The 13,935-nt window shown below is 36.4% G+C and overlaps 1 protein-coding gene across 3 annotated transcripts in view; it reads right to left on the bottom strand.

The window, feature by feature from the left end:
* The window catches only part of MMS22L (MMS22 like, DNA repair protein), a 129,647-nt gene that overhangs the window by 21,158 nt on the left and 94,554 nt on the right, over nucleotides 1–13,935 (bottom strand). For all 3 annotated transcript variants that reach the window (XM_061427772.1, XM_061427773.1, XM_061427774.1), the window contains 3 exons: nucleotides 8,678–8,837; nucleotides 3,361–3,530; nucleotides 442–653 (listed from right to left, as the gene is read on the bottom strand). In XM_061427772.1, the coding sequence (XP_061283756.1) occupies nucleotides 442–653; nucleotides 3,361–3,530; nucleotides 8,678–8,837 (542 nt within the window). The remainder of the gene's footprint in view (nucleotides 1–441; nucleotides 654–3,360; nucleotides 3,531–8,677; nucleotides 8,838–13,935) is intronic.

Raw genomic sequence — 13,935 nt, 5'->3', positions numbered from 1 at the left:
CAAGAATACTGGAATGGGTTGCCATTTCCTTCTCATATATATATATATATATATATATATATATATATTTGACATATACATATATGGACTTCCCAGATGGACAGAAGAGCCTGGTGGGCTACAGTCCACAGGGTCACAAAAGATTTGGACACAACTTAGTGACTAAACAGCAGCAGCAGGACATATATAAGAAAAATAATAGCAATACAGAGAAAACAAGCAATTCAGAGAAAACAATTTAAAGAGCTCTGTCTTAGGCTGCCAAGTCATTCTGATAAATTCTGAGATAGAATCCTACAGGTTGCCAATACTTCTGTTATTTTTTAATACAGAAAATTATTAGAGAAATTTATTATTTAATAGAGAAAATAAAAAACTATTCTGTTTTTAATAGAGAATAATACATTATAAATATCACTTATTCTTAATATTTAGATTTACCTTATGACATGGACAATGCATTTCTTTAGCAATGACATCGGTGGAACACTGGCTGAGTTTTTCAATGCCAACAAAACAGGATGTTGTCCAAGACCTAAGACATGAGCTGAGGCTGGAAGAAATCGCCCGATATACTGCTCAATAACATTCCCCAGCAATTGATTCAGATAGGCATTTGGATTTTGAGACTGACAACACACAATACACATGCCCTACAGGAGGAAAAAAAAAAAAAAAGAAATACTAAAAGATAAAGTTTAAAAAAAAAATTAGGAAGTTACTAATTTTGCCCCCAGCATTGATATTTATATATCAGGATGCGTAACTTAACACAGTCAACAAGAACACCTTCCATAATCAACAGGTAATGTTTGTATGAAGCTCAGGGAACAGCTGAGTTTGGTTAACTTATGTAATGGTACCTAACCGAACACATGTGTTTGGGGCATACCCAGAGGAAGCAGGGGAGAAAAGTAAGAAGACAGATGAAGCTCTCTTCTGGGTTTCATCTTGAGAAAACTTCACCACCACACTCTTCAATGAACAGCTAAGTCACTTCAGTCGTGTCAGACTCTGTGCGACTCCATAGACAGTAGCCCACCAGGCTCCCCCATCCCTGGGATTCTCCAGGCAAGAACACTGGAGTGGGTTCCATTTCCTTTTCCAACGCATGAAAGTGAAAAGTGAAAGTGAAGTTGCTCAGTCGTGTCCGACTCTTAGCGACCCCATGGACTGCAGCCTACCAGGCTCTTCCGCCCATGGGATTTTCCAGGCAAGAGTACTGGAGTGGGGTGCCATTGCCTTCTCCATCATCAATGAAATATATATGTAATTACAATGTTATAAAATACACATTAGGTCTATTTTATTTTTTAATATAAATTTATTTTAATTGGAGGCTAATTACTCTACAATATTGTAGTGGTTCTGCCATACATTGACATGAATCTGCCACGGGTGTACATGTGTTCCCCATCCTGAACTCCCCTCCCATCCCTCTGGGTCATCCCAGTGCACCAGTCCCGAGCACCCTGTCTCATGCATCGAACCTGGACTGGCGATCTGTTTCACATATGATATTATACATGTTTCAATGCCATTCTCCCAAATCATCCCACCCACGTTAGGTCTATTTTAAAACTTATGGTACGGGTCATTCTATCTGAACAAGACTATAAAATTTATGCTAAAAATTTTCAATGTTAAGAAACATAATACATTTTTTAAATAAAAATAACAAAAGGAGAGAAATGCAGAAGATTAAGACTCGCAATAATGACAATTGATTTTGAGGTTTTTCTATATGTCAGCACTGTGCCACATGTTTTGTATTCATTATTTCATTTAAATTTCTCAGAAAACATCCTCACTGACTTAGTGCTATATCTGCTGGAGAAATTTAGGTTTAGAGAAGAGTTTGATAAATTCATGGTCAAACAGAACTCACAATGTTTTATTATACGTCTGTTGATTTAAACCATTGTATTTGTATAGAGTTAATAAGATACTTTCACATGGATTGCAGTGTTTGATACTTAGAAACAAATCAACACCCTAAGAAAAAAAATTTTTCTGCTAATATTACTAAATATTGCATTTTACTAAATAATCACCAACAGAGCAACAAATTATGCTCTAAAAGTTCACTTACAACTTGGTACCTTGGCGATTTCACAATGTGTTTTTTCCAGAGATAATCAGAAATGACTGTCATGTCTCTATCTTAACTATAAATGGTATTTGTCCAGTAAGAAATTTTGAAAGTTTATTTCTAATGAAAAAGAGTACAAAGCTGTTAAAACATAAGCGCTTAAACAACAATTAAAAAAACAAAACAGTGGACTCCCCATCCATTTGTTTCATGCTCTGTTTGAGGAAAAGCATATTATATCAGAAGATAAAATACTAAATGAATACTTTAAGAAAAATTCTGATGAGAAGAGCTTATACCTTCAAGAAGTTAAAGATATAGCTCCAAGTGAGTTCTGCCAAATGGATAATTCAACAAATTTTTTTAACTTAGGAAGTTTTTAAGAATTTTTATTATGTGAACTGTTTTGGTATCAGAGGGCCACGGTGGGGCAAGCGCTCCACACAACTATTGACATAAGCAGCCACCACGGAAGCTAAGAAGTATTCTACTTCTTTCTGCTGCTCTGCAACACTCATGCTCAGCAACTCTGTGACTGGTGATACTAAACGTTTCTAAAATCTGCTGCGTGCTCCGTACCCACTGCCTTAGTTCCATACCTTCAGATAATGAACTAAATCTAACCTCCTCACCAGCTTAAATGTGGCCACCAGAATCACCTTTCTAAAACTTAAATATGGTATGTCTCTCCCACTTCTCTGCTCACAAACCAACAACATTCCCCTTGTACAAGAGCAAGTCCAAACTTCTTAAGTACACAAAACTCTTACTATGTGGCTCCTCCTCTATGAGCCTCCAGCCACAAAAGAAGTATTTGCCTTTCCCCATGAGTCATGTTTTCTTATAGCTTATGCTCTCCACGTGCTGTTCCCTCTTACAGGAACAGTCCTTCAAGTCCTATCCACTCTGCTCTTTAACACCTGATATTCTTTACTACAGTTATCTTCTCTTGCATCCCTTCAGCCCAGTCTGGCTGACAGAGAGCAGAGGCCTCTGAGGAAAATACTGAGCAAATGTTGGATTGTCTACGCTAGTCAGTCTCTTCGCTCAATTTTAAGCTTCTTGAGAATGGAGGTTTTGCCTCTTTCAACTTTGTTTTCAGAGCTCAACACAAAAGAATTTTAAACCTATTCAGTGGAAATACATCATCACACATGTACATTAGGAATATAACGTATAGTTTTGAAATCTGCAATTAGTAAACTGCTTTAAGGCAAGTGTCAATTTTTTTTTTTCCTTTTCCTTTTAAGCAGTCACACTTATTATACCTGGAGATACAAAGGAAGACTCTTCTGAATCGCAGTCAACATAGGTGCAGGCAGCTCCTTCTCTTGCTGTAATACTGTATGTGGCAGCAGTAAACAGTCTATGATCCGGAATAGTAATTTTTGGGCTTTAGAAGTGGCAAAGATCAGTGCCCATGATTTAACTAGAGTTCCTAACAAAGAGGAATGGTAAGAGAAATTATGGTTATCCTCTAACCAGAAAATTTTGTCATTCCAGTTAAAAAAAAGAAAAGTATATTTAAAACACAGAGGACCAAGTTAAAGTTGGCAATAGGAAGAAACATATATTAACAGTCAAAAGACATATGCCAAGTATCTCACTGAAGAGGCAACTGTCTCAGAATTCTGGGCCAAGAAAAACATACATTTCCTGAGCAACTGGCATTTAATACATACGCACAACGTGTAGTTATACATTATGTGAAGTTATAGACTGAATGTTGCCATTAGCCAGATCTCTTTCTCTCTCTCTCTCTCTCTCTTTTTGTTCAGGCTGCTAGGAAACTCAGAGGCTAATCTGCAGTCCAACTTTAAGAACACTGTAACACCATATATTATGCTTTTATGTATATATTCACTTTTCCCTGGGCTTCTTCATGCTACTGTAAATTTTACTCATAGTCTTACTTCTTTATATTTTATTTATTTTTTAAATTTTATTTTATTTTTAAACTTTACAATATTGTATTGGTTTTGCCAAATATCAAAATGAATCCACCACAGGTATACATGTGTTCCCCATCCTGAACCCTCCTCCTCCCCCCTCCCCATACCATCCCTCTGGGTCATCCCAGTGGGGATACCCAAGCATCCAGTATCGTGCATCGAACCTGGACTGGCATCTCGTTTCATATATGATATTATACGTATTTCAATGCCATTCTCCCAAATCATCCCACCCTCTCCCTCTCCCACAGAGTCCAAAAGACTGTTCTATACATCAGTGTCTCTTTTGCTGTCTCGTATACAGGGTGATTGTTACCATCTTTCTAAATTCCATATATATGCGTTAGTATACTGTATTGGTGTTTTTCTTTCTGGCTTACTTCACTCTGTATAATAGGCTCCAGTTTCATCCACCTCATTAGAACTGATTCAAATGTATTCTTTTTAATGGCTGAGTAATACTCCATTGTGTATATGTACCATAGCTTTCTTATCCATTCATCTTCTGATGGACATCTAGGTTGCTTCCATGTCTTGGCTATTATAAACAGTGCTGCAATGAACACTGGGGTACACATGTCTCTTTCAATTCTGGTTTCCTCAGTGTGCATGCCCAGCAGTGGGATTTTAAATTACATTTACAAGCTGTCTGAACCCAGTTTGCCACAAGAAGGATCACTAAATTTAATTGTTGAAGTAGGAAAAAAGATTAGCTGTAACATCTTGAAGCAATCACTTAACCTCTTGGAACTTCAGTTTTTATAACTTCTAGCTATTTAACACAAACACTGAATTTAAATTTTGATTCTAAAAGAAGAGAAATGGACTTCTTTACTACATGAACTGTATTATGGTTTCCTAATGGTAGGAGTCTGTCAAAAAACTGCTACACTGAATGATGGTAAAACAACAAATGAGCACTTTTTGCTTAATAATATAATTAAGGGCAGATATATACTTCCCTTTAGAGTATATTACTGCTACTGAGGCCTCTTTTACTGAAAAATATTAATTCAAAAGGAGATCATTAAGCACTTGTCCAAACAGCAGTTGCTGCATAAACTTTTATATTTTATTTCATCTTAGAAAAGCAAAAAAGAAGATAAAATTCAAAGTCATTTCCATAAAACAGAAAGTTTAAAATTCGAGCTCTGAAGGAAAACAAAAATATGCTTAGAGATGAATATACAGTTTTTTAAAAAACAACAACCAATAATCACTTCTAAGAACAAATAGCAACATTAATCTTTTGTAAAAGGAAATACAATAATCAATCATAAGAAACACAATGCTCACTTAGCAATATTTTAAATAACGCTGGCCTGCTGCTCATTTTTCCAGTAGGTGAAAATCTTGAGGATGACAGCAATGTAAGAAGAGCTCACATTCTAAACACATTAATACACTGGTAAGAGGAACTGCCATCATCACCAACATTTGAAATGATTCATATCACTCTTAAGTGTCACACAGGTACTAACTTATAAAGAGCAAGGACCTTCCAACTGAAAACACCTCATCTACCCTTGTATTTTATCTTCTGCAATGGTAATAACACTGACGAAGACTTAAAATTTCATGAGTTCATAGAAGGTAGATATGATACATTTGTTTTACTGCTATCAAGCCCCTAACTGAAAGTTTCAGGAAAGAACATTCAAGGGTGTGTGGAACTAAAAATGCAAAGGAAAAATTTTTTTAAGTAAAAAACTTTGGAAAAGGTTTAAATACACAGAGTAGCTTTGTAAGAAACCAAGTATTTTTCCTGGCTAGAGTCGGAGAGGTTTGAGCGACTTTCACTTTCATTTTGGTTTCCTTTGTAGCTCAGTCAATAAAGAATCTGCCTGCAATGAAGGAGACCTGAGTTCGATTCCTGGATCTGGAAGACCCCCTGGAGAAGGAAATGGCAACCCACTCCAGTACTCTTGCCTAGAGAATCCCACGGACAGTGGAGCCTGGCAGGCTACAGTCCACGGTGTCGCAACAGTTGGACACGACTTAGTGACTAAACCACCACCAAGAACTATTACTTACTTACTGATAAAGCTGAAAATATAGGAAAACTGTGGGGAATATATTCTGACAATTGAAAGCCACACCACAATAATTCTTACGTTTTACTTATTTTCTGCTGCTGCTGCTAAGTCACTTCAGTCGTGTCCAACTCTGTGCAACTCCATAGACGGCAGCCCACCAGGCTTCCCCCGTCCCTGGGATCCTCCAGGCAAAACCACTGGAGTGGGTTGCCATTTCCTTCTCCAATGCACGAAAGTGAAAAGTGAAAGTGAAGTTGCTCAGTCCTGTCTGACTTAGTGACCCCATGGACTGCAGCCCACCAGGCTCCTCCATCCATGGTATATTCCAGGCAAGAGCACTGGAGTGGGGTGCCATTGCCTTCTCCAACTTATTTTCTACTCTATATATATAAGAGTTCTTATGTATTTACTTATTTTCTATTCTATGTATATATTAAGCCTTAAAAAAAAAGACAATTAGATCATTATATATTTTTAGATGTAGTTAACAGAAAGCAACTTTGCTCATTTAGTAACACTACAAAATACACTACATAGTGTATAAATAAATAGCTAGATTTATATTTAAGGTTATTAAGTTTCAGCAATAGTTAATATATGCCATCCTCTACATTGGAGAATCTCTTTAACCACTATATCATCAGTTCCCAAATCAGTGCCTGATATACACTCAGTAAATGTTCTTATATGTTCAGAATACAACACGATGATGGGAATAATAAGATATGGCCAATGACCATAAGCAAGTTTAAATTTTACTGGAGGCATATCAAGTACACAAATTGTTAACAAATGGAAAGCTACCAAAAAAAAAAAAAGTCAGAAGAGAAGGACAGGTGAAGCAGAGTCAGGGAGAGCAGGTCTTTCTGGGCTGGACAGTGAAGGGTCATGTGTAGAATTTCAATTTGAAAGATCAAAGGGGAAGAAGGATCCCAAGAGAGAAACATGATCAAAAGTCAAGTCATGGAAACAGAAAAGCCAGAGATATAAAGAAGGGGTAAAAAAAAAAAAAGGACATAAAGGGAAGGAAAGTTGAAGATACTACTGAGAGATCAATCCTGCCTTCTCAGAAATTACCTGGAGACGATTAAGACCCCAGATGCCTTAGTCTGGAGTGATGCTGTCAAGAGTTAGTGCCTCCACTAGCAGCAGTGCAACTGAATAGCAGAGGCATTTATCCCCATGGAGGAACCAGCCAGGTAAACAAACTACCGATGTTTAGGTGGTTAATTTTCTTTCACTCTAGATGATGTGATATCCCAACACACCCAGAACAGGTTCCGGCTCTCAACAATTTGTATTTGCTCTTTCTCTGTTTTCTTCTAAACCTGTTTACCCGTAAAAGACATCTGTTCCTAATTTCTGTGACTAAACGGGCAACATTATAGCAGTGTACTCTATTCCCAAACTCTGAGGGCTAGACAAAGGGAAAGAATACCATATCCACTGGCCATTAAATAAAAAATCAAGCATGTAACAAAACAAAGGCCCCCCCAATTCTTCATAAGGAGAATGTCCCAGGTCTACATATCACCAATCCAAATGATTTTGCAGTTCTTGATAAGATAATCATGTATTTTATAAAATAAAGACATCCTTCTAAAATCATACATTTAGCTTGGTAAAAATCCAATAGCAACTAATAAATTATAAGCCTAAATGCTGAAATACATGTTAATATAAATTTTACTAAGTTAAATTTATAATAAATGCTCACTTATATTTTTCTCTAAAATTAAAATGACCAAATTGCTACTATTGCTTTCACTACATCCTACATCATCCATATTTACACATTTTCACATTCTCCTTTATCTTTCACAACGAAGATAAAAGGTTTCAGACAGCCCAAATCAGGTGTATTCATATGTTCACAAGATCAAAGGGAACAGATATAAGGTTTTGGCCACAGAGAAAAAAAGTAAACTTAAATTCTGTATAAAAACTTCTAAGGAAATCCTTCTCATTTCCCTTTATCCAGTTCCTATTTTTGGTTAGCAACAAGGTTTTAGTGAACAAAGATATTCAAATTACTGACTTCCTAAAGAAGGATGACCTCTGTTGTTATAGCGCAGACACAGAAGAAGATTTCTTTTCTTTTTGAAAGGAGAAAACATATTGTGAGAAACAAGATTTGAAGCATAAATATCTTTTAGCACCATAATAAATCCTTTCCTGACCTCCTTCATACAGAGCAGACCATAAAAAAATAGAAAGAAGTAATGGTTTTCTGAAGTTTTAAATTCTAACATAAGTGTTGGAAAAAGGTTCATTTTAATTATGCAGGCATTCACAATGTGAATGATTTACAACAGACTATATCTGTAGCAAGCTGGAGTTGGTGTGTTTTTTCTATTGATCATAATTAATTTTAGTATTAACCAAGCATAAGAAGAAAAGTTCTGAAAGGAGGTAGGGCAAGACACAGATACACTTGAAAGTCAACATGAATTATTTTAAACTAAATCATTGTCTTTCAGATTATTCTTAAGATTGTGTGGAGAGCACTGACTTAGCCAGTGTATCAGTATATTCCTATCCATCATGATACCATAGGTTAAGTCTAGGGAAGTTTTAATAAAGTCAGGAATACATACCCATCATCGTATAAGTCAGCTGCAGCCCTGCACTGGAAACTTTTTTTCCCAAATAAGGTTTTATATATTTTAATATTTCACCAAGGTATTCTAAGGACTTTGTGACCATGGCAGATTTATCAGAAACTGTCTGCAGATTCCCGTAAGTTATACCAACAGCCTATAAATAAGAAAAAACATGATTTAGTTTTCTACAATACAGACTTTGAAAAATACAGATAATTTCTCTTTCTACACACACACATGCACATACATAATCCTGACATTTAAGCCTTCATCCTTAACTTTCCAATAAGTGTTCACAGCAATTAAAATCCAGAAAAAAGAATTACCTTGCCTTTTATGATTAAAATAAAGGCTAAAGGAAGAATAAAAAAAATCAGTTCACCAATAATTATGAGTCAGCCAAGTATTAGTTAGAAGACACATGGAACTAATATACAAGAAGCTTACAAATTTCCTATTAGGCATTAGGTGAGCCAAACAGGACGGCTCACCATATTTCTAGCACATAACTGGGAATTCTACAAAATTTCTACAAAAAAGACCTACTGGTGAGGTTAATAAACTCTTACAAGTCAGACCTCCATAAATAAAGTTCAGCTTTATGATATAAGTTGATTTTTTCCTCAGAATTTTGTTTATAAGCCAATAGTTGCCAGCTTAACTTTCTCAGAGGAAAAAAAAGGTACAAAGGGTAGAAATGGCAAAATGGGGAGGCAGAGAAGTGTGAGATGAGGTAGTAAAATAATAATGATGAAGTCAGAAGAAGGAGGTAAATATGAGAGAGGCTACTTGTGACAAGGTGAGAATAAGCAAGAGCTGAGAAGTCACAAAAAGATCAGTAGAAAACTGACTAGGGATGGGTGAGGTCTGAGGACAGCAGTGATGTTTCTAAGCCACTACTGAGAACTTCCAATGAATTTCAATCACCCAAACTGGAACATGAATGGCACCAGTATACATGGTTATGTGGTTTTTCTCCTGAAGCTCTGAGAAGATAAGACAAAGGAAAGAAACCAGGTGGTTGTACTGATCCAAAGTTGAAGGTTTAGAGCTGTAACCAAAAGACAGGGATGGGAGACTGAGTGTGTTGGTTAAGAGTAGTTGAAATGAGGCCTCCAAGAGGTTTAGTTAAGGTAGATAGAGAAGAAAGTGAGACCATCAGAGGATGCTAGACTTCGGAAAAAGGGAAAGGAAGGTCCTGATGAAGTCACTCAAAGAGTTGGAAGGAAAGTGAAGTGGTGACAGTCAGTAAACTTTCAGATGCACCAAGTGACGCCATGGTTCAGTGATTAGTCATGGGAGTGGATGGATGACAGCAGAAGTGAAGACCACTGAGACTATTGGAGAAGATTTGAAATGGGGACTCAAGGTAAGTTATCCAAGGTGATATTCAAGTTAGCCATGTTGATGATAAAACGTAGAATAAAGGGAAAGATAAGAAGCCTAGTGAACTTGAGTGATTAGGAAGTGAACTGGTGAGAACAAAAGATATATACTCAACGAATCCCCTTTTCCGTTTAGGTCTCTGCCCTTGGTTTTCTATATTTCTTTTCCTGGACCAGAAATTCTCAAACTTTTTGTCTCAGTTTCCTGTTATACACTTTAAAATTGAGGATCTTAAAGGGCTTATTATTATATTATTTGAACTGTATCCATTGAAATTTATGATATTAGGAATTACAACATAAAATTTCAAATTATTTTTTTAAATTATAAACATGTTACCAGAATATATTTTTGTGAAAATAACTTCCTTTTCCAAAACAAACAAAAAAAGTACTGAAAAGTGGCTTTTTTTTTTTTTTTTACATTTTCCCATATCTCTTTAACGTCTGGCTTAATAAAAGATAGTTATTCTCATATCTGCTTCTGCATACAATCTGTTGCATATGTTGTAGATAAAAACAAACAAGTCTCATAAATATATGTAGCTGGAAGAAGAAAAAATATTTTAATAAATTTTTCAGATAATTGTGGGATTCCTTTTTGATACTGAAACTTGACAGGTGGTATTTCTTAAATGTGAGTTGTAATATGCCATCCAAAGTCACTTTAATGCATATTCTTACTCTGCTACATTAAAAGCCATTGGTCTGTCCAGTGCTTTGAATGCATGTTTTCCACCCATGCATGCTTTCTAAAAAGTCTGTACTTGTTATCTGAAAAATTTTGGTTCCCAATTTGGACAACACATTTCACTGTCTGTATTTTTTAAAAATCATATTTGTTAATATAACAAATAATCGTTATTTGTTAACACCAATGCTATTCAAAAGTCTTAAACTATCAAGTCCTGGTGGCAAATATAAGTGTTCCAAAATTCTAATTTTCTTGAAAGCTTTGGAGAAAGCAATGGCAAGCCACTCCAGTACTCTTGCCTAGAAAATCTCAAGGACGGAGGAGCCTTGTAGGCTGCAGTCCATAGGGTCTCGAAGAGTTGGACACGACTGAGCGACTTCATTTTCACTTTTCACTTTAATGCATTGGAGAAGGAAATGGCAACCCACTCCAGTGTTCTTGCCTGAAGAATTCCAGGGACGGCGGAGCCTGGTGGGCTGCCGTCTATGGGGTCGCACGGAGTCGGACACGACTGAAGCGACTTAGCAGCAGCAGCAAAAATGCTGTCTTTGAAGTGATTTCAAAGTTGCTTTCTTTAAAGTGATAGGCTCATTTTTAAGAAAATATCTGCCAAATACTCAGGTCTGAATAACCATATTTTGTCAGTTGTTCTTTCATGATAGAAGCGTCCGTTCAGCATGCAACTCAATTACTTAAGTGTTTCTTATTTAAACAGTCTTTCTTTGGTGTGTAGCAAATGTACTTTAAATACACTTCCTATTGTCATTCACAGAATACAAAAAGGGCATGTACTCAAGCATCAAAATTTATTAAAATCAATAACTTTATGGCTTCATTAGTGATATTCTTAAGTGAACTGGCTTTTCTCCCCATTTGATTGCATGGCCTTGAAAATTATAATGATTACTAGTATCATCTTGGGCCATGGTGTTGATTTCTACTACAGCTTTTACGTTCTTGTATAAACGCCAATACACTTTTGAGCTCACAGAACCCCTGAAAATTACTGACTCCTAGAAGTCTATGAAAGGACTTTTGAGAAAACCAGTGCCCTAGATTTCAGTATTTCTCTAAGTTTAGCCTTAACCTAATTATGAGATGTGTATTTCTCAGTGGCTTGACTATCCCTACTTTCATGCCATGCTATCATTTCTCTGCTAAGGAGAATTAACATAGCAGGTCCCAATCACTATCTTTAAAAGGCTTACATGCAAGGTTGGCCCTGTGTTGGTTTTTAGAACCTTAGATTTTTTTCCCCATCATTTTCTGATAAGAATGGCTCACTGTGCTTCAAAAGTTTGTGCAATCAGTACAGTTATGCTGGATATCTGCTTCCCTTCTGAGAATCTGGATTTTTAAAAGTGCTGAACAAACAGGGCCTAGGTGGCCAGCTCCCATTAAAAAAACCCCAAAAACTCCTGGGCACTCAGTCATTTAAGAGTTCCCCCAGTAAAGAATTTCCCAGGTGTTCTCACAATTCCTTGCTGGAAGAATTAAGCACGTTCAGGGTAATATCACTAGAAGAGAACTCTTGGAAGCTGTGCTTGGTTACTCCAGATGTTACCCACGTACCTTTTCTCTTTGCTGACTGTACGTTGAAAACTTTCACTGTGATAAATCATAGACCCAAGTACAACTATATGCTGAGTTCTGAGTCATAGCACGTGGTGGGAGAGAGAGGTTCCTGAGCACCCCCTGACACAATTTCAAACTCAACAGGTTTAAAATTGGGCTTCTCACCTACTATGGCCCCATCCTAAATCATGATCTCTTTTTAAGGTCATCATTCTTCTAGTTAAACACAGTATTTCCTAATCATTCAAAGATTCCCTAGTTCAATCTTCAATTCCTCCTAAATCCCACTAGTTTCTGGCCATTAGTGCTCCTGAGCCTTTAATGTACTCTGTTCTCTGTTATTACCAATTTTCTTAAAGTCATTTGATCAAATCATACCTACTTAAAAATTTATAAAACCTGTTCACAATAAAATCTAAACTTCTTATATCAAGATGCTCTGAATTCTTAACCTGCTGATTGACCTATCAACTAATTGGCACTTATCATACACTATCTTATTATTTTAATCTCTGGGCATGTCTTGTATTCTCAAAGTAAAAGTTCACTAAGATCAAGGACTAGTTCTTTTGGTTCTTCAAGTCCCTAAGAAATCTTCGCTGAATACTATCGAGCATTTAGCAAGTAACTATAATTTAGTGAGTGGTGAAAGAGCAATTAATTTGGATAGGATTAAATTAGGAGAGCCTTCGAATATGATCGGTGGGGTGCTTGACTTTTACATTCTTTTCTGGCCCAGGATGGTCCCTGGCAAAGGTGTTTAATTACAGATGGAGATCCAATCAAGAACGAAAGAAAAGGCTCCAGAGACATGTGTATTTTATATTTGCATATACTGAAGATCCCCTGGAGAAGGGACAGACTACCTACTCCATTATTCCTGGGCTTCCCTGTAAAGAATATGCCTGCAATGTGGGAGACCTGGGTTCGATCCCTGGGTTGGGATGATTCCCTGGAGAAGGGAAAGGCTACCCACTCCAGCATTCTGGCCTGGAGAATTCTGGCCTGGGTTGCAAAGAACCGGACACAACTGAGCGACTTTCATATTCACTTTCACTATACCATTATGAAATATTTTTAAGATTAATACGACATCTCTGTTTTACAATTATATTTTAACTTAACGAAAACCAATGGAAGAATTCACATTTATGGAAAGAGCTTATGGGTTGTAATGATTTTCATTGCAGTTAATATCAACCACTGTGGGAAAATAAACCAAGTTTTACTGTGAAGAGCTTACAAAAACACTAATCCAAGCACATTAACAACCTCAATTAGGCTATAAAACAAAAACTATCACGTAAGATAGATCCCTACAAAATTAATAATTAATAAAGTAAAATGTTGAATGGACTATTTATTACAGAGACAAAACAAATGGATTAGATTTTAAAGCCCCAGCCATGTTATGGATATGAAGTAGCTGGTGCTTATGCTGAATACACACTAAAATTTTACTGTAAAATTTACAGTTTGTTACAGGGTGGTAAACATTAAGTTGGAACTATTATGCACCATATATAAGGAGATTTAAGTACCTGAAGAATATGGTTATCCAGCAATTTTAGCAATAAGATACTCCTATGATTTCGATC

The sequence above is a fragment of the Bos javanicus genome, chromosome 9 (assembly GCF_032452875.1).
Source record: "Bos javanicus breed banteng chromosome 9, ARS-OSU_banteng_1.0, whole genome shotgun sequence".
NCBI lineage: Eukaryota > Metazoa > Chordata > Mammalia > Artiodactyla > Bovidae > Bos > Bos javanicus.
Note: the sequence above shows the minus strand (reverse complement) of the source record. Positions and strands in the feature narration are given on the sequence as shown.